Raw genomic sequence first — 21,601 nt, forward strand, 5'->3', positions numbered from 1 at the left:
AAAATTTGCCATCGTCGATGACAAGCTGGCTGAACTGTGATCTGTTAATCTAGGAAACTCATTTAGTTACAGCTATTCACTGCATCATAGGATTATTATCACCAAGTGAAAGACTCGTCATATGACCACCTTTTATCGATGAGTGATGCCTGACATTTTCTATCTAAGTTTGAAACAATGACTCATAGGGTGCCAATACTTTGATCATAGTGCGGCTAGAGAGAATGATCATGCATTTATGCATGTATGCCAAGTGAATATCTAACAGAGTTCTAATGGATATTTAGTGGACTACATGGAGTGTGCTCGGTCATTATGGTGTTATGTTATCCACTATGTAGGGAGCATGTATAATGAGTAGGAAGTGATTTGGAATTGAAGCGTAATTGTGTTTAATTAATAAAAAAAAAAAAAAACCTGCTGAAAATAAGATGATCATTTTTATACATGGATCCTGTAAATATGAATGCAAAAATAATATATTTGGCATATCAGGTGAAAATTCAGTCCAAATCGCTTGAAATTGCTCTCACTGAATTCAGAATCGAACACACTTTTTTACAGACTTAAAATATGTTTATCCCTTCTTGAGATATTACAAATCAAAGATTGAAAAAACGGCTTAATTTTTAGAAAACTGCCGTAATATTATTTAATAGGATCACATGGTCCAAAATGGGCCTCATTAATGAATGAGATCAAATGTTTTTCTTAATAACTTTTTTTTTCAAGATATTTACATGGAAATTGGCGGCACATACATGGTTGCATACTGAATACAAAATTTGAAAAATTAGTTATGGGCAATTCCATGTAAATGTCAACCTCACCATGCAAAAATAAAGCAACATGTAATACATCAAAACCACTCCCAGAGATATCACCTAGGCCTGTATTTTACAGATGTGAATAAGTTGAACCAATTTGTAACCAACCTAATATGTCACTGTCAGTCTTTCTTTCTTATAATGTAAACCCCAAGCTAAAACCAACTTTGATCATGTACAATTCTATATTATTGCCACAAGCCACAGAAATGTATGCTAAAATCCACAAAACAGCAAAACAATAGTCATCCTAAATATTATTTAAGAACTTTGATAGTTTTAGCTGATATTTAGAGAGTTTTTCAAAGGGTTGTGGTGGTTAAATTGCTGATTTTCTAAACATATGCCATGTCTATTTCAGACGCGTCACATCCATAACGGAATTTCGTCACATCCATAACGCTGACTTTTCCTTCCGAAACTCTGCATGAAATACAAAATATTTTAAACAAAGATATTCACCTTGGACCCCTCTATCAAATGGATATCTCCATTTCGACATTAGGTTTACAATTTCACAGAGTTTGATAAAAATGTACAGTCACCCAAGAAAAGTGATACTTTTTCTGTCACATCCATAACGCATCTTTTATTGGCATTTTCTGGCATGCCCTAGATGTACTATGGGAATTGTTCTTGTTCTATCACTTCTCCAGTATGGTACAGCCTTAAAATATGCAACACCTGTTTAAATACTGGGAGACAATAAAACATGCACTGGGTCATTTGTTGCCATTTTGAGTTCAAGTGTCACGTCCATAACGCTGGAATTGCTCTTATGCAAAGTAGTATTTAATTGTGCTAATTAGGTAAAACCATTAAATCGGTACACTCAATAAAAAAGTAATTAAAGATTATTTCTAATACCCTCTTTATGCTCTGTAGGCCTTTGTATTTCTCAAAAGTAGGGCCTACTAGTGTTTATATGAAAGAATATAAATGATTTCGATTGATATCCTTGAGCTTTCAAGGTGAACCTCGAAGAAACTGTGCGAGCCACATCCAGTAAACAATCCCAGTTAATTGAATTGAAATTGACACTCGTGCTTCTGACTTTTTATAATCATTCTGACCACTAAGATCTCAATATTTTTCATCAAATCAACTCCAGTTATATTCTAAACTAGCTATTTATTCCCATGAATCAGTTTGATTTGAAAAAATAAGTAGGTAAAGCTATGAAAACTCACTTCAAAGTCTCCCGTGAAGCATGACATCAAAACTAGCAGAGGGAAAATTTTGCTGAATACTTCATCAGAAGCATTGAGAGTGAGAGAACATCCCTATAAAAGTCATCTGATTGATATTCATGAGTAATCCAGTCTGAAACCGATCAGAATCGAGAGAGAGAGAGAGCCTGACCACTTTCCCGTGATTCAAAAAGCAGCAGCGAGCAGAGTGTACTCTGTTGTCCCAACTTCAACCTGCCGTTACTCCCAAAGTACTAAACAGATCTTAACGAGATAAATTTATTTGGAAAGCAGAAATTATAAACTTTTTAATGATAGTAGTCACGATAGAAAATATTCAAGAGTTAAGCAATGACATGTTTGGAAACTTAGATGAGCGTCTGCATGCACAATTTTCACAGCACGGCCAGCAAGCGTCTGATACGCCTAAATATATCACTGGAGGCAAATATTGAATCTGAATATTATGAAATGTATAGGATCGTTTATTTAATCTACTGCTTGGTTTTGAGCTTAAACAAGAAAAACATTTGAAATAATTCATCTTTGCTAACTCTGCCCACTTTTCCACATGACACATGCATTAAAAGCAGATCAATTTTTATAACTGTCATTCACCAATATCCTGTTTGAGCGTTTTTTGTTTTTTTTGCACCGAAGCATGTGAGTCTGTGGCAACAATCTACCCTCTTTTGTTTTTTTCCCCCTTTCTCTCTCTCTCTCTCTCTCTCTCCTATCCTTTCTCCTCTCGATTTCTTCTCATCATTTTCCGTATCATCTTCTGGTTCTGGACAGAATTGGCAGCTGTGCTTCGGGCCGGCTCGGCGCCATACACGGCAGGTCTGTCCCAGGCCGAGCGCTCGCCAAGCACCAAGCACCGTGAGCTGCCCAGCCTAAACCCAAAATCAGCCTCCACCTCCAGCACATCTCCACCCAAATCTGAAAACACACACCTGTCACCGAAATCAGCAACAAACTCGCGCAAAGCCAGCCCCACTCACGAGGTGAGACAGACATCATCAAGCACATCATCAGTGTTTTTCAACCTGTTCATAATATTTGCGAATTACAACAGAGAAGGAGTTTGAATTTCGACTTGTACGGATAACAGAAATCTGAGGGCAGTTGTTGATCTGAGCTGCTATATAACGCCATTACACTCTGACAGTCCCGGTGTCAGGATGAAACAGCTGTGACGGAAAGTCTTCATGAAAGTTGTATAATATCCACATGCCGTCAGACTTGAACTGAGACACATCTACACTACCGTTCAAAAGTGTGGGGTCACCCAGACAATTTTGTGTTTTCCATGAAAAGTCACACTTTTATTTACCACCATAAGTTGTAAAATGAATAGAAAATATAGTCAAGACATTTTTCTGGCCATTTTGAGCATTTAATCGACCCCACAAATTAATGTGATGCTCCAGAAACTCAATCTGCTCAAAGGAAGGTCAGTTTTATAGCTTCTCTAAAGAGCTCAACTGTTTTCAGCTGTGCTAACATGATTGTACAAGGGTTTTCTAATCATCCATTAGCCTTCTGAGGCAATGAGCAAACACATTGTACCATTAGAACACTGGAGTGAGAGTTGCTGGAAATGGGCCTCTATACACCTATGGAGATATTGCACCAAAAACCAGACATTTGCAGCTAGAATAGTCATTTACCACATTAGCAATGTATAGAGTGCATTTCTGATTAGTTTAAAGTCATCTTCATTGAAAAGAACAGTGCTTTTCTTTCAAAAATAAGGACATTTCAAAGTGACCCCAAACTTTTGAACGGTAGTGTATGTTTACTTTAAGCTACACTGACTAAATCATAATGACAAATTCCTCATTCTGTAAATCATCTCAATTCTAAAACGACGGTTTTTGTTTTTTAAAATAACGACACATTTCAGCCATAAGTTACTTTCCCCATGCAATGTGTTTTAGACAGATTACAAACTCATCATTGAATTGATTGACTTGATGAGTTTTTAATAATCTCATTAACCTGTCTAAAGTGATGCTGTGAAACTTTCTACTACTACTACTACACACACACACACACACACACACACACACACGCAGCACATGATATTTTGCCGCTCACTGTTAAATCATGATTGTTGTCATTTGATTTTATATCATTTATAGTCTGACTGGTTTGCATGGTTGTGGTTTGCTCATATCTGTCCTCTCCAGACAAGACAAGAAGCCTTTATTTATCACACGGACACTCAAGCACAGGGCGGCACGGTGGTGTGGTGGTTAGCGCTGTTGCCTCACAGCAAGAAGGTCCTGGGTTTGAGCCCCGGGGCCGGTGAGGGCCTTTCTGTGTGGAGTTTGCATGTTCTCCCCGTGTCCGCGTGGGTTTCCTCCGGGTGCTCCGGTTTCCCCCACAGTCCAAAGACATGCAGGTTAGGTTAACTGGTGACTCTAAATTGACCGTAGGTGTGAGTGTGAATGGTTGTCTGTGTCTATGTGTCAGCCCTGTGATGACCTGGTGACTTGTCCAGGGTGTACCCTGCCTTTTGCCCATAGTCAGCTGGGATAGGCTCCAGCTTGCCTGCGACCCTGTAGAACAGGATAAACCGGCTAGAGATAATGAGATGAGATGAGACACTCAAGCACAGTGAAATTCCTCCTCTCCGTTTAACCCATCTGAAGCAGTGAACACACACATGCGAACAACGAGCGTATACAAATACCCAGAGTAGTGGGCAGCTATGCTACAGCACCCAGGGAGTAGCTGGGGGTTAGGTGCCTTGCTCAAGGGCACTTGCAGTAAGCCCCAACCTTTAGGCCATGCATTTAACCTAACCTGCATGTCTTTGGACTGTGGAGGAAACCCAAGCAGGCACGGGGAGAACATGCAAACTCCATGCAGAAAGGCCCCCGTTTGCCACTGGGATCAAACCCAGAACCTTCTTGCTGTGAGGCAACAGTGCTAACCACTACGCCGCCTGAAAATCAACGTCACATTTTCATGATCTTTGAATGTATTTTCAACAACAGTGGTCCCATTGTACAACAGTCTCTCCTTTTTCAAAAACTCCGTTACCTCGTGTGAGGATTGAACTCGAGACCTTCAGATTACAAGACTGACACACTACCTACTGCACTAACAAGGCTCCATCCAGGACAGCATTCAGCTTTTACTCGGATCTAAAGTCTGCTTCCATTTCCATCCATTATCTGTAGCCGCTTTATCCTGTTCTACAGGGTCGCAGGCAAGCTGGAGCCTATCCCAGCTGACTATGGGTGAGAGGCGGGGTACACCCTGGATAAGTTGCCAGGTCATCACAGGGCTGACACAGACACAGACAACCATTCACACTCACATTCACACCTACGGTCAATTTAGAGTCACCAATTAGCCTAACCTGCATGTCTTTGGACTGTGAGGGAAACCGGAGCACCCGGAGGAAACCCACGCAGACATGGGGAGAACATGCAAACTCCACGCAGAAAGGCCCTCACCGGCTGCTGGGCTCGAACCCTGGACCTTCTTGCTGTGAGGCGACAGCGCTAACCACTACACCACCGTGCTGCCTGCTTCCATTTCTAATGTAATATATTTATTTAGGACAGCCCGATTATGTGCACAGTCTCATAAATTCCCACCATGAGCATCTTTTCAGTGGGGTCCTCATACACACACACTAACCTAACCGCATGTCTTTGAACTATGGGGGAAACCAGAGCACCCAGAGGAAACTCACACAGACAGGCCCCTGTCAACTGCTGGACTCAAACCCAGAACCTTCTTGCTATGAGACAACAGTATTAACCACTAGACCACCATGGCGTGGTGGAAACAGGAAGAACATGCAAGCTCCACACAGAACATGCAAGTTCCCCTGTTGACTGCTGGGCTTGAACTCAGAACCTTCTTGCTGTGAGGCAACAGTGTTAACCACTACACCACCGTGCTATGGTGGAAACCCAGACAGACACAGGGAGAACATGTAAACTCCACACAGAAAGGACCCTGTCAGCCACTGGACTTGAACCCAGAACCTTCTTGCTGTGAGGCAACAGTACTAACCACTACACCACCGTGCTGCCCAAAAAAATCAACTTCACATTTTCATGTTTCTTGCTGAAGGGTGGCACAGGGTCCAGATAGGGTTATGGCTTTCTCCTGGACATTGTGCACAAGAGCTTACAAGACTTCAGACTTAATCTTTAAGCACTCTTATATAGGATTCATTTTATTCTTTTTACTAATTAAATGTTTCTCAGTTCCCGCACTTACAGTGGTGCTTGAAAGTTTGTGAACCCTTTAGAATTTTCTATATTTCTGCATAAATATGACCTAAAACATCATCAGATTTTCACACAAGTCCTAAAAGTAGATAAAGAGAACCCAGTTAAACAAATGAGACAAAAATATTATACTTGGTCATTTATTTATTGAGGAAAATGATCCAATATTACATATATGTGAGTGGCAAAAGTATGTGAACCTCTAGGATTAGCATATAATTTGAAGGTGAAATTAGAGTCAAGTGTTTTCAATCAATGGGATGACAATCAGGTGTAAGTGGGCATCCTGTTTTATTTAAAGAACAGGGATCTATCAAAGTCTGATCTTCACAACACATGTTTGTGGAAGTGTATCATGGCACGAACAAAGGAGATTTCTGAGGACCTCAGAAAAAGCGTTGTTGATGCTCATCAGGCTGGAAAAGGTTACAAAACCATCTCTAAAGAGTTTGGACTCCACCAATCCACAGTCAGACAGATTGTGTACAAATGGAGGAAATTCAAGACCATTGTTACCCTCCCCAGGAGTGGTCGACCAACAAAGATCACTCCAAGAACAAGGTGTGTAATAGTCAGCAAGGTCACAAAGGACCCCAGGGTAACTTCTAAGCAACTGAAGGCCTCTCTCATATTGGCTAATGTTCATGAGTCCACCATCAGGAGAGCACTGAACAACAATGGTGTGCATGGCAGAGTTGCAAGGAGAAAGCCACTGCTCTCCAAAAAGAACATTGCTGCTCGTCTGCAGTTTGCTAAAGATCATGTGGACAAGCCAGAAGGCTATTGGAAAAATGTTTTGTGGATGGATGAGACCAAAATAGAAATTTTTGGTTTAACTGAGAAGCGTTATGTTTGGAGAAAGGAAAACACTGCATTCCAGCATAAGAACCTTATCCCATCTGTGAAACATGGTGGTGGTAGTATCATGGTTTGGGCCTGTTTTGCTGCATCTGGGCCAGGACGGCTTGCCATCATTGATGGAACAATGAATTCTGAATTATACCAGCGAATTCTAAAGGAAAATGTCAGGACATCTGTCCATGAACTGAATCTCAAGAGAAGGTGGGTCATGTAGCAAGACAACGACCCTAAGAACTCAAGTATTTCTACCAAAGAATGGTTAAAGAAGAATAAAGTTAATGTTTTGGAATGGCCAAGTCAAAGTCCTGACCTTAATCCAATCAAAATGTTGTGGAAGGACCTGAAGCGAGCAGTTCATGTGAGGAAACCTACCAACATCCCAGAGTTGAAACTGTTCTGTACGGAGGAATGGGCTAAAATTCCTCCAAACCAGTGTGCAGGACTGAACAACAGTTACCGGAAATATTTAGTTGCAGTTATTGCTGCACAAGGGGGTCACGCCAGATACTGAAAGCAAAGGTTCACATACTTTTGCCACTCACAGATATGTAATACTGGATCATTTTCCTCAATAAATAAATGACCAAGTACCATATTTTTGTCTCATTTGTTTAACTGGGTTCTCTTTATCTACTTTTAGGACTTGTGTGAAAATCTGATGATGTTTTAGGTCATATTTATGCAGAAATATAGAAAATTCTAAAGGGTTCACAAACTTTCAAGCACCACTGTATATAGGCACGATATATAGGCAATGTCAACCATGTCCCTGCCCTGCTACATTATTCTGTGACCTTTCCTATGCAAGATTTGTTAGTTCTTGCATATTGTAACACTTGTCTTTCTTAAGACTTCTCCTTTTTTTATCAGATTAAGTACAGATTAAGCAAAGAAAGTACACCTAAATTTGCTAATATTTCCTACCCGTTTCATCGGTATTTTAGGTGGACACTGCCAGTGAGGTTGAGGATCTGGACATCGATGTGTCCCCTGTTCCATTCCCAGCCAGCCGAGGAGCTGCTAAACTCCAGGTTTTTATTGCCCGTTACAGGTACACATCTCCTGCTTCATGTAGCATGATGTCAAAGGGTGTCTTTGTGCTGCTTTTTACTTAGTCCAGTGTAGTAAATATACTTCAGCTTTTTGGACTTTATTGAAATGAAACCAGTTTGAACTGCATATTAATTCTCTTCCTGATTCCTTAATCATAAACCCAAAAACTGAAGCTACAACCCATATGATGGCCCAAACGATAATCCAGAGGTGGAGCTGCCTCTCACAGCAGGGGAATACATCTACGTATACGGCGACATGGACGATGACGGCTTCTATGAAGGTGATCTCACTTCTCTGGTTTCCTTTTATGTGCAGATATCATGGCATATTTAGACCTTTTGCATAACTCAAAAATATGCAAAACGTGCAGGCTTTCTTTTGCACCAGTTAAAGTCCCGGCCCATTCCCCCTTCTCATGCTAGTGGTCTTTTTTCCAGTAGTCTTCTGCTGTTTCTCTTGAGTTTGGCAGGTCCCACTCATTAACGATGTTGACATCTATAACGATGTAGGTGAATTAATGGACGGCCGTCGAGGCCTGGTCCCGTCCAACTTTGTGGAGCGTGTCTCAGACGATGAAGCGCATGAAGCCGCCGACTTTTCCCACAACTCCTTCCTGGAAAGCAGCTTTCACAGCACGTCAGAAAGACCACATCCATACCAGCACCATGTGCGCTTAGGCATCGCAGACAGGACAGAGGCCTCGGCTACCAGTGACATAAGCAAAGCCGGTACTGTGCCACTCGTGAATGGCATGGATACGGATTTGGATTTGGAGGATGACACAGAGGCTCACATCGTGCCTCATCCTCACAAGCTGACTCTCATCAAACAGCTAGCTAAGAGCATAGTGTTGGGCTGGGAGGCACCTCCGGGAGGAGTTACAGTACGGAGCTACAACGTCTACGTGGACCAGGAACTGCGTATCAGTGTGTCCACAGGGAACCCGACCAAGGCCGTGTTAGAGCGGATGGATACGAGCCATAAGACCCACCGTGTGGCTGTGCAGAGTGTAACAGAGCATGGTACCTCAGACCCATTGCGCTGCTGCATGCTGGTCGGGAAGGATGTGTGCGCAGCACCCACAGAGCTGAGAATAGAACGCATCATGGCCACTTCAGCCCGTCTTACCTGGCTACCTAGCAACAGCAGTTACGCACATGCAGTCTCTTTGAATGGTGAGCTGCATGAGTTAGTGCAGGCCGGCAGATACTCACTGCGCCTTGGTGATCTTGTGCCTGGTCTGCACTACCGTGTTGAGGTGGAGGCACAGCTGCCATCGGAGCAGAAGGAGCGCAAGTGTGCTGTCACCTCTTTCACCACACTTACCGCAGGTAAGGCACAGGAATAAATAACCCAGAGGGGATAAATGTCCAATAAATAGCACAACAGACATTAACAGTAGGCTCCCTCTTATTGACTCTGACTTTTAACCCTCAAGGTCCTCCTGATGCTCCACTGGATGTGCAGCTGGAACAGGGGCCAACCCCAGGGATCGCTCAAGTCAGCTGGCTCCCTGTTACTATTGATGCTGCTGGGACTTCCAACGGGGTCCGTGTCACTGGCTACACCATCTACGCTGACAAGAAGAAGGTGATTTTAAGTTTTAAATTTATATGACTTAAATAAGATAGTAGAAGGTGCTTAAACGGGAAAAGTTGTGTGTAATAGTATAACTGAAGACATAATGAGGCTGAATGGGTGGATAACTAGATGGATAACACTGTGGTAGGTGTATAGGTGGATCATATATAATGGAACAGGTATGATTGGATGGATGGATGATGAATGGGTGGATAGGTGGATTAATAATATTGGATGGATGGATGGATGAGAAATAATGGGATGATGGATGGATGAATGATTCGGACACCTGTTTTCATGCTATAGTATGCGTAGCAGTGAAAGTATGTTTTAAGGTATTTTAGACACGATGTGCCTGATGCTAAAGGTTAATGCATTTTCCATGAATTTGTCTTCTCAAGGAAGATTTTTTTTAGACAATTTTGTTCTCCTTCTAGGTGTTGGAGGTGTCCTCGCCCACAGCGGGCAGTGCTCTGATTGGTCCTTCTCAGATTGAAATGCTTCAAGCGGCCCGCGAGCTCACCGTGCGCACCATGTCTCCTCATGGTGAGTCGGCCGACTCGACACCTGTGAATGTGCCTGCCAAGCTACCTGCCATCATGGCAGGTGCCTCCATGCCTCCCTGCCATCCTGTGCCAGCCCACGCCAGTGTCCTAGCCGCCGGTGCCGTCAACAAGGATCCCAATGTCCGTGCCACCTCTCTGTCTGCTGCCAAAACATCCACGATGCCACTCAGCTCTATACTAGACGCAAATCCTTCTTCTCCCATCAGGGACGTCTATGCCAACGTACCCAAAGCTGCCACCAATGATGCCCTTCTGCCCACTGCTTCATACGTAGAGGCATGGGCAAATCCAGCTGTGGCTGCACAGGAGGCACAGCCACTTTCTGGTGCCAGTGCCAACCTGCAGGTGGGTGAGAATTGAAAAGGTATATGTTTATTATGTTCGTATAGTTCTTTTTTTTTTCAAATGGCTTCTCTATCAGCAGGAAAGTGTACCTGCATCAAAACCTGTGCCCACTCCTGTGCCAGTCCCGGTGCATATGCCCACAGCCAGTGCCCTGGTACCTCCAGCACAGCCCAGCGTAGCCCTTACAGCAACACTGGAGCCTAGCAAAGAGACCGAGGTCCCAGGGCCACAACGTTCCATTACTTCTGTCTCTGATTTCCTGGATGACCCCATACCACACAAGTCATCAGCAACCCCCAGCGTGTCCAAAGTCATGGTCCCTGGGACAGATCTGCTCGATGTGCCCGATACACATCCCTTGCGGCCACCTAACCCCTCACCTGTAGAGTCGGAGCCGGAGGGTGACAGGGAGAACACTCGTTTGGTATCCCTCGAAGAGTTCCTGCGGCCTGAACCTGTTCCCAGAACAAAGGTTTGCCTGCTAGAAATGAACAGCAAAGCCTTAGCTATACATGTCATTTAGCACTGCTGTTAAATGTTATTAACTGGGTTGGTGCAGGTATATGCAGGAGGTCTGATGGACCCTCCTGCTGACTATCAGGTGGAGAGCAGCCGTTCAGACCTATCCGATATCCTGGAGGAGGAGGAAGAAGATCTGTACTCCGAGTCTGCTGCTGAAGTAACACCCATGAATTACAGCTCTGGACCTGCAGGCAGGGTGAGCAAAAATACAAAGATGCACACAGCATCATGATGGTGCATTCTTCTCGTTTAATCTTCTGTAGTTATGTAGCCTTACTGTGATGTATCTTTATATTCTTTCTATTCTGCTGCTCTAATTGTTTCTTCTGCTTTCTTTTTGTCTATATTTTCTTTCTGACCTTCTCCAATGCCAACTTTTCCTACTTGTGTTTTGTATGTGACCTGCACACTCAAACACTCTTCCCTTATATAACCGCTACCTCCCTGATTGTTTTTGGCCGTGGACCCGCCCCTCAGCCGGAGGGGTGGGAGCCTGACAGTGACGAGGAGATCTTGGAGAAGATCCTGAAACTCCATCCCCAGGTGTTTGCTAATAACCAGCTGTTCAGTATCCCTGAGGTGACTGAGGAAGAGGACAATTCTGAATCGGAGCCCCACTCCAGACAGTCTCCAACAAAAGGGCGCTTTCTGTGCCAACCTTCCTCTGGAAAATGTCAGCCATGTGTTGACAAAGCCAAAATAGCAAGGAACAGAGGGACCATGCAGGTTCAGCCTCGACCTGGCATGAATTATATCGACACGGTGGACACTACCAACTATGAGGACGATGAAGAGGCAGACCTTGATTCAGAAAGCAGCTTGTACGTGGGTCCCTGCAGCAGGGAGGTGACACCACGACGTTCGCATCGGGCACGCCAAGAACGGGACAGACTCCGCAGAGAAGCTCTGCTTCGCAGCCACATGACCTCCCACCTGACCACCTCAGGGGCGACAGCACAAGGGCCGTACATGCTCAGCAGGACGGTTCACCACATCAAGACACCTGTTGTGGAGATAGATGTGGAGTACGGGACAGATAACGATGATGAGGCATCGCAAATCGACCCTGGAGAGGTTGTGGTGGAGCAGATGAGCTCAGAGTGGTGGGTGGAAGGTGGAAACCATGATTACCACCACGCCTCGTCTCCCCGACAGTCTAAACTGGATAGACTTGATGTCATGGCGTCTGGTCATCACCAATGGGTGTGTTGCATCACTTGTCCTGCAACTGTAGCTCCCCTTGGGATTAACCCACCTTAATGGAGATGGCTGAAACCTTTTGCGCTCCAAAGTGATGGCAAACCCACATCCTTATTCCAGAAGTAGATTTAATCTGCATCCTTGGCTTCCTTAGACTCTTACTCTCACACTCTCAGTGCAGATATTACCCATTACATCATGGATCATTCTGTGCAAAAGGTTTAGGCCTACACTTTTTCCTCTGTCTCATCCCATAGTCATTCATGTCCGTAGTGCTGATCCCTCTGTGCCTGTCCTGTGTCTAAAAATGGAGATCAGTTAAAAACAAACAAACAAAAAAAGCCATATAGTGAGACATCCAGTGTTTGGACCCCTATATATGGTTTACTCTGTTGTAGTGTCCTTGTTGTACCCAAGGAAACTTGACAAGAAACGTCATGTCTTTCAAAGCCTCAGACATTGAGTCTTGTTGAGCTTGTTTGGTTAATGAACCTGATGGAAGCATTACCATCCTTTCACCCCTTCTGAAAGCTGTGTAGGCCTGCATGTGTCTGCAGTCAGAACAACCCCAACTGCTGCTTTTGTTGTGCTTGAAACTATAAGACAACCTGCCATTGTGTATGTGTAGGCACTTGCGTGGAAATGTGTGCCCTTGTACTGCGGCATGTATGTAGTGTCTGCGAGAGTGTGTAGTTGTCCAGCGTGGAGTACTAACCATATGTCCATGTGTGTGGCTTGCTTCAGGAGGCTGCAGGTCTAGCAGACTCAGGAACGGCCTGGTGCAGCCCAAGAGACGTCTCTCCAAAATTAAATCGATCGGAGACCAGATTGCCTAGAGGTAGGATGCTCACAAGTATTCTTCCTTACAGCGTCTGGCGTCCATAAAATCATCCATCCTTTGTGATCATGTCTTTGCATATTCACTTTCTATAAAAGTGCTGATTGTTAAAGATTTGTATCCGGGTTTAAAATAGAACCTTGTCAAGAATCTAAGGCTATAGATGACTTGCAACCACGTGATCAAAACGTGCTACGTCATGATCGTCCGCCATGATGGTGAATATACAAAGCAACTAGGATGGCAGCTGCTGAAAGCGCGTCTGTAAACAATGCTGAATTTTCTCAGTATTACCACGATTTGAACGATCGAGCGAAGATTCGATACAAAGAGAAGATAGATGTGTGGTTTTGACCCATATTATTTAAAAAGTCAGGCTTTTCTGAACATAAGACGCTTCTACCGATCATCGAATACAGGTCATTTCGTTACATGACCATTTCATCCAAAGCCTTTTTCATACGCACTATAGGTTATTTTATATTTCAGGTATTTGTTTGTTTGAAAAAAGGAGGAATTCTCAATGGAATTTGACTGAAGCAAAACACATTTTTGTAAAGCAAATGAGTGGCATAGCATGGATCATATTAAATCTTTAGGCGCCGAGCAACGCTTTCGTGGGGGCTTCGTTCGTGAATCCTGGGCCGAGACACAGTCCTACCGACTCAAGACCATGCGCTTTTGAAGGAGGAGGCTTAGAGGGAGGTGCCTGTCAAATTTGGCTTCACTTTGAGCTCCGTTGGCTGAGTTATTAAATTTTTTAAAGCCAGCTGAATCATGTTAAATCTTTAGGCGTGGAGTAGCACTCTCGCGGGGGCTTCGTTCGCTAATCCCAGGCCGAGGCATGGGCCTACTGACCCGAGACCATGCTCTTTCCAAGGGGGAGGCTTAGAGGGAGGTGCCTGTCAAATTTAGCTTCACTGCGAGCTCCGTTGGCAGAGTTATTCATTTTTAAAGCCAACTGGATCATGTTAACTCTTTAGGGCTTTCATTCGTGAACACCTGAAATATAAAATAATTGATAGTGTGTATGAAAAAGGCTTTGGATAGAATGTCTTAACTATTGGACAAAGTGTCCTAATCTCCTTGTCTCCTCTCTGTACTAAGCCGCAGATTTTCCTCTTTACAAATCACTTACGGAATTCTAAAAAATTGGAACGTGCTACGGTCACGAGTACTGTTGTGACCACAACCATATACAGCACAAAGATATGGCAGAGCTAAAAAAACGCTTAAAGCAGTGGAAAAACAAAGAGAGTTGCGAACGACACGCGTGACTGTTTTTTATGGAATGTCACTTGACCCCACATTTGTATATCCACCAACATGGCTGACATCTGGGTTTCTATTTTGCTTTGACGTCACTTGCAAGTCAAGGATAGTAAATCATGCTGTTGCACATGAAGTATGATTTTTGCGTGTGGGTCTGTTTGTGTTATGGCAACATTTTATAATCCCTTCTGCTTGATACATAAAGAAAAAAACAAGTTTGTGTTTGACTGGTGCAAGTGTCAGATTGATGGCCTTTTCTTCTAAAGGTAGGCATCTCTTGGCTATGCTAAGGCCCTGGTCACACTACAACTTGCGATGAGTTTGCTAATACTTGTCGATGAAAAATTGGTCGCATCACCACCAATTTTGCGATGCATAGCGAGTGCTCTCCAAGTTTCGCAAGTTGTTTTTTGCTGTGTCTCCACCTTGTGATTGGCCAAAAATGTTGCAAAAAATTTCACTGCATACATTGAAATTTGATGATGTTTTTGTTGGCAAACTAAGCAGCGAATGTTCAGAGATGGGTTTGGGAATACTTCCCAAAGCTTGGGAGACCTTCATTGAGCCTCTTGAGATGTATTTGTCTCAAATCCATGTCCCCGATGCTCGCGGGAGCCTCATCAACATAGCGGCTAACCTTCCCCGAGACTTAAAAAGTGCATTTACATTCGGGGATGCATTGGAGCACGTTGTGTGCACACTTGAGACCCAGTCGTTATGGGAAACACATATAACGCACATACGGTAAGGACGCTGTTTTCACAGAGACTTTGTGAAGTATTCTGTCAGGTATGCGGTGGGAGATAGATGTGAGTGCAGGAAGTGTGTTTATTAGCAGGCGCAATAAAGGAAACCAAAAGCAAAACAGAAAGCAGAGGATTTAACCAGTCATAAACATGGCTAGAAACAAACAACATTGATGATAATAATAATAATAATAATAGTAATACTTCGCAAAGTCTCTGTGAAAATAGCATCCTTATATGCGTGTGCTGATTGTGCTGAAATCAGCATCAGGTGCTTCCCATAACGACTGGGTCCCAAGAGCAGGCCCGTTTCAAGCTATTTGGGGGCCCTAGGCAAAGGGGGATCTGGGGCCCATAATTATCCCCCCCTCGACGAAAGGCCTTATGGCCGCCTACCCACTGAAGACTTAATAAATAAACATCACACATATTGTAATCATTCTTACGATTTTTACTTAATAAATGAACTCTTCACATTATTATAAATAATTATCAAACCCAATTAAACACAAGAATAGACAAAATATACACACACACACACATTTTATATATATATATATATATATATATATATATATATATATATATATATATATATATATATATATAAGACAAAGTAATATAAAATGTGCAAATAACACAACACTAAATATTTACAGTATATACACAAGTAGAAATAACTTCAAATGGTGATTAAATGATTACAAACATGAATAAGAATCTTAATAAGAACCAGCACACACAGAAAAGTGCAAAAGGTATAGAAAAACACATAAAAATTTAAGAATACACAACTAGAATCATGGGCAAAATGTCTAAAACTGCTGCTTGCGGGCTTTGGCTTCAGCAAAGGCAGCCACAATACCCTCCATGTCCAAAGACCTGCGGACATCACATTCAATTGACATCAGTGCCAGTCCGGAGAGCCTCTCTTGGCCCATGGCGGACCTCATATAGTTCTTAAGCTTCAGAGCTGAAAAGCTCCTCTCACTTGAGGCAACTGACACAGGAAGTGTAAAAAGTAAACGTAGTGCAATGCTTAAATTGCTGTACAAGTCTAGTAGCTTCTCACTGTATATGTAGTCAAGCATGTCAAATGGGCAGGTGGATGCATTATCTGGGTTCCTTAGCTGAATTACTGCATTAATATCCGACCAAGGTCACAAACGTAGCCTATTTATGTAAAAAAGAGCTTTCTTGTGAGCCATCCCCTGTCCTACTCCATTCATGCTCACGGCACACTAGCTACTTCTGATGAAAGCCATGCAGCTCGCTGAAACTAACTCTGACTATGACATTTTGATAAGTTGACAGTCTTTCACCTATTTGTGTGGCACATATTAGAATTTTTAGCCAGTCCTTGCAAGTTTGTAAGCCTGTTGTGCATGACAACATTTACATCACTGTTATAAACACTGTCTACAAGATAACTACCATTAACGTAAGCTAGCTATCAAATTTGCTTGTCGATCCGCTTGGTATTAATGAGTGTGTACATTCTCACTTACCAGTGTCTTGTTTTTTTCTGTCTTCCTCTTCCCTTTTCTTCTTTCTCTTCTGGCTCCCTGAGGGGTAATTTTGCTTCATATTTGACTGTTTTTTTTTTTTTTGCCGCGGACCTCTGCAACCACTTGACTGGACGGAGATGGGCATTGAGGGGTTGACAACAGACTGTCATTGCACTTTTCGGCCAAAGCATGTAGGGAGGCGCTGTTGTGCATTAGGGGGCCCCCCTTGGAACTAGGGTATTTCAACAAGTGTCATTAGGCGCTGCGCTGCCGCGCTCAAAAAGTTGTCATTGCTATTGAATACATAACCAGTTGTTCGGCAGCAGGGGCCCTTCGAGGGCTGGGGCCCTAGGCAATTGCCAAGTCTGCCTACCTTGTTGCAACGGGTCTGCCCAAGAGTGTGCACAACAGTCCGTGAGCGCGTGCGACCGCTCGAGCTGTGCCAGACTCAAGCGTGCGAAGGTGTGACAGCCTGCTGTGTGACCACAACTTTGAGGTCAGCTTTATATGCATCGCCACCAAAACGCCTCATTTTCATCAATAACCCATCACGAGCTGTAGTGTGACCGTAGCTTTAATGACAAAAAGTATTGTGAAACAAAAAGAATGAAAAAACTATTTACAAGAAACTCAACACTTCATGATGTTTAAGGGTCGCCATGTCAAATTCTCTCAAAAATTTCTAATACAATGGACTATTTCATGTAAATTTAAAACGGAAAGCTTTGTATACTACACCCTTTACATTTTCATGACCTTGGTTTAATACACACATCTCCTGGTTTCTTTCATTTGTGTGCACGAGTGTGCACCACGTATGATAAAATGATGGGAAAAAATCTAATTTAACACTGTGTTAAAATAGCATCACGTGCTATTTTATAAGCTGATGAATAATGAGGATGGAAGCCATATTGTCCAATTAAACCAAATATGCAGTGATTACTGCATTAATTACAACTAGGACTATTCATGCAAGCCAGTCATTTTCATCGCTAACATGTTGGCAATATATTCAACTCATCATATGAATCTTTTTTTTTTATCTTTCATTTTAAAATTGTCTTACTTTTATGTTGCATCATATTACGTCAATTTTTGGGGAATATTTTGGGGAAGTCATGGCCTAATGGTTAGAGAAACAGCTTTGGGGCCAAAAGGTTGCTGGTTCGATTCCCCAGATTAGCAGGATTGACTTAAGTGCCCTTGAGCAAGGCACCTAACCCCCAACCGCTCTGGCAAGAGTGGTGGCGTACCTTGTGTCTGATTAGCCAAAGAAAAACCGATGATGTGATCATCAGTTTGGGCATTGAACCCGACTAACTGTATTATGTCAAAATGTTCTGTCCACACTTGCTTTTATTCTGGGTTTAAAAAAAAAACAAGAAAAATCTGCCAAACTTGGAGGTGTGAACCACATGCACGTGATTTGCATGATCTAAATTAAGAGCTCGGAAAATCGGTTTAATTATGTTCATAGGCCAGGTCTGAATACACATCACTTCCTCCACATCGATATTGACTTAACTTTTTTTGTCGCTGAATACAGCCTTTTTTGTGAGTGGAAATTAAAGGCTTTATCGCATTTACTTGTTAAACATCACATCTTGCCGCATGGGACATAAATATTGTCTGACAGCTGTAGTTTTTAACAATGCAAAGCTTGAGATGACTTTTAATGCAGATAATGTTCCAGATTTTTAGTGTAAAAGAGACTCGAGAGAGGAAAACAAAAGGAAAGCATGACACTGTAGTAAAGAATCAGTTGTTTGGAAGTAATAGCAAACCAAGTACAAATAAAAAAAAGAAAGAAAAGGACAGAAGGTGCGTAATCATTTGCAGGTTTGAGATGGAATAAAGAATAAAATACTCAGGGGGATGCAGTTCTAGGCTTTGCTTCTCACTTCTATAGAATGATTATTTTTTTCTAGAGGTGAAGTCAGTCTTCTTCCCCCCCTTAACTTCTTGGTAAGTGCAGAGAGGTTGAAAATTATTTGTTATGACATCAAGTACCCCAGATTAGCCTTCCATGAAACCACTCTCGAGTAGCTTTGATGGTTTGCATCATCTCACTGCCTCGCTCACGCATTGTCTCTCTTTTTTTCACTGTAATCACTCTGACTCTATCACAGGCTTTCTCACAGTTACCGTCTTCTTATCCCTTCTTAATTATTTTAACCACTAGTACTGTATTTGCTCACAGACATACACTACTGCGCAAAAATCTTACGCATCCTATTTTTTTTTTCATACAAACTTTGTTATCGATTTCTATTTTATGACTTCTACATTGGGGCGGCACGGTGGTGTAGTGGTTAGCGCTGTCGCCTCACAGCAAGAAGGTCCGGGTTCGAGCCCAGTGGCCGGTGAGGGCCTTTCTGTGCGGAGTTTGCATGTTCTCCCCGTGTCCGCGTGGGTTTCCTCCGGGTGCTCCGGTTTCCCCCACAGTCCAAAGACATGCAGGTTAGGTTAACTGGTGACTCTAAATTGACCGTAGGTGTGAATGTGAGTGTGAATGGTTGTCTGTGTCTATGTGTCAGCCCTGTGATGACCTGGTGACTTGTCCAGGGTGTACCCCACCTTTCGCCCGTAGTCAGCTGGGATAGGCTCCAGCTTGCCTGCGACCCTGTAGAACAGGATAAAGCGGCTAGAGATAATGAGATGAGATGAGACTTCTACATTATCGAGTCAGTACAAAAACATTTTCGAGTTCTAAACGTTTGTTTTCCAGCACAAAATTAAATGTTACAGGAAAAAAATGTTTGTATCTGAGCAGCATATTACATAAGAGAGCACTTTTCAGATGAAAAAAGAAAACATAATGAAGGCTGCTGGGTTTTGGTGCAAAATGAAGAAACGAGTATGACGGTCAAAGTGTCCAGAAGAACTGTGGCTGGTTCTGTAAGATGCTCAGTAAAACCTACAGCTCATTTCCACATAAAACTGCACTCATTGTACCTCAGACTACTATTTTTATTTTTTTTACGCAAAGGGTCGTCTCACATCAAATACTGACTTTGTTTCATTTATTATGGCTTACTGCGTACTGTTTGTTTATAGTATTTTTTAATATAGAAACTTTTCATTTCATTATTTTTAAGCCATTTTTGGTTGACAGCATTTCTTTACATGCACCTACATACGGTACAGTAAGACTTTTGCACAGGATGGTATGCATGCAAGCAGTTATTATTTTGTGTATGTGGGGGGGCCAAATAACGGCTAGGTTTTTCCGTTATATATTTTCTACATTTAAATATTTGTTTTAACACAGAAAAAAGGTTTAGTTAACTTGGTAAGAAATGTCTGTATTTCCGTAACTGAAAAAGCCCTTCAGCCTGTACTTGGCCTAATGCTTTTATAGTCTAATTAGTATCAGTGTTGTAGTCGAGTCACTAAACCTCGAGTCCAGTTTCTAGTCCCCAGTGTTCAAGTCCAAGTCATTAAAGGAAATTTCAAGTCGAGTCCATTATTGAGCCGAGTCAACTCTGCTGCTGTGTCGGACTAACGGTACTGCTCGACTGCCCCATTTTAGCTAATAGGCTACAGATAAAAAGCTTGTTCATCGCTCAGCAAGCCCCACCCACTATCAACAGGGCAAATAACATGAGAGAGGGTTAACACTAGCTAGTTCATCAGTCAGCAAGCAAACCCCGCCCACTATCAACAGAGCAATGAACATAGCGTGTCACTTCCTTCTCTGGGTGGAGTCTTGCCAAATGACGATTGAAGTTCGAGGTTGTCCCCGTCGTCTCCTCGATAGTTCTTATACATATGGAACACAAAGCAGTGCATTTTTTCCCACTGCACAAGAAGTCTGTATAAGCAAAGCGGACAATCCTAGGGGCTTCTCTGCAGGCATTTTAGCGCCATTAACGTTAGTTTGTTCCTGAACATGACGTACAGTATGAACACGTGAATGTGCATTCTCTTGCACAAAATTAGTATAAAAATTAATGTAGATATAAATATCTTATGCCAAATTATTATGGCATGTTACAAAAAATAAAGAAAAAATCCGTCCTCATCTCCAATTTACGAGTCCGAATGCAGTTAATGCACAAGTCCGAGTCATCAGTGCTCAAGTCCAAGTCAAGTCACAAGTCCTTAAAATTAGGGCACGAGTCCTGGACCCGAGTACGCCAAGCATGATCAGTATAATGTATTGTAAGCCCAAGATCAAAAATGAAAGGTTAGTGTTTTGTGCTAGCTATCATGTACTTGCTATCACTGCTTATCATATAAAGATTGTCAATAGTAGACCTTTACTGTATGGAGTGTGACATAAATACACACATTTTTCCCTACGATCCCTTCTCTTGCGATCCTGTATCTCATTCATAATTATATATGCTTCACTCTGATTCTGCCTTGTCTTTGGACTTTTGCCTTCAGCTTCACATACAGCTGTGTCTCAGTGATGCCTGGCACCGTTCTCTATTTCGAGTGCACAATGGCCACACACACATGCTTGTGAGTGAGGGAAGTGAAAATGTCCTCCTGTCCTCCGAGCTCCAGCCATGATCCCGTGTAATGAGAGGCAGCACACCTCAATGCAACTAATAGGGCTTAATTAACGCAGCATTAGCTGATGAATAGCTTTTAACTCGGATCCATTTAAGAAAGGAATGTTACATGTGTTAAACCAACCAAATGCGCAACTCTTAGGTGGTGTTTACATTAGACCGTATCCGTCTCGTTTTCGTCGCGGATGCACTGTCCGTTCACATTACAACGCCGGGAAACGACTCCACAGGCGGAACAACTTGAATCCGCCAGGGCCCACGTATTCAACCAGTTCGTATCTGATCCGGTGCTGTGTAAACATTG

General features: G+C 42.7%; 1 protein-coding gene across 4 annotated transcripts in view; it reads left to right on the forward strand.

Moving 5' to 3' along the window:
• The window catches only part of LOC132875713 (RIMS-binding protein 2-like), a 282,162-nt gene that overhangs the window by 225,657 nt on the left and 34,904 nt on the right, over nucleotides 1-21,601 (forward strand). For 3 of the 4 annotated variants that reach the window (XM_060912692.1, XM_060912693.1, XM_060912691.1), the window contains 9 exons: nucleotides 2,813-3,021; nucleotides 8,082-8,188; nucleotides 8,364-8,473; nucleotides 8,703-9,524; nucleotides 9,632-9,783; nucleotides 10,212-10,685; nucleotides 10,762-11,157; nucleotides 11,245-11,403; nucleotides 13,152-13,245. In XM_060912692.1, coding sequence (XP_060768675.1) covers nucleotides 2,813-3,021; nucleotides 8,082-8,188; nucleotides 8,364-8,473; nucleotides 8,703-9,524; nucleotides 9,632-9,783; nucleotides 10,212-10,685; nucleotides 10,762-11,157; nucleotides 11,245-11,403; nucleotides 13,152-13,245 — 2,523 coding nt within the window. The remainder of the gene's footprint in view (nucleotides 1-2,812; nucleotides 3,022-8,081; nucleotides 8,189-8,363; nucleotides 8,474-8,702; nucleotides 9,525-9,631; nucleotides 9,784-10,211; nucleotides 10,686-10,761; nucleotides 11,158-11,244; nucleotides 11,404-13,151; nucleotides 13,246-21,601) is intronic. The other variant, XM_060912690.1, reaches the window with a different exon arrangement.

This window comes from Neoarius graeffei, chromosome 28 (assembly GCF_027579695.1).
Source record: "Neoarius graeffei isolate fNeoGra1 chromosome 28, fNeoGra1.pri, whole genome shotgun sequence".
Lineage (NCBI taxonomy): Eukaryota > Metazoa > Chordata > Actinopteri > Siluriformes > Ariidae > Neoarius > Neoarius graeffei.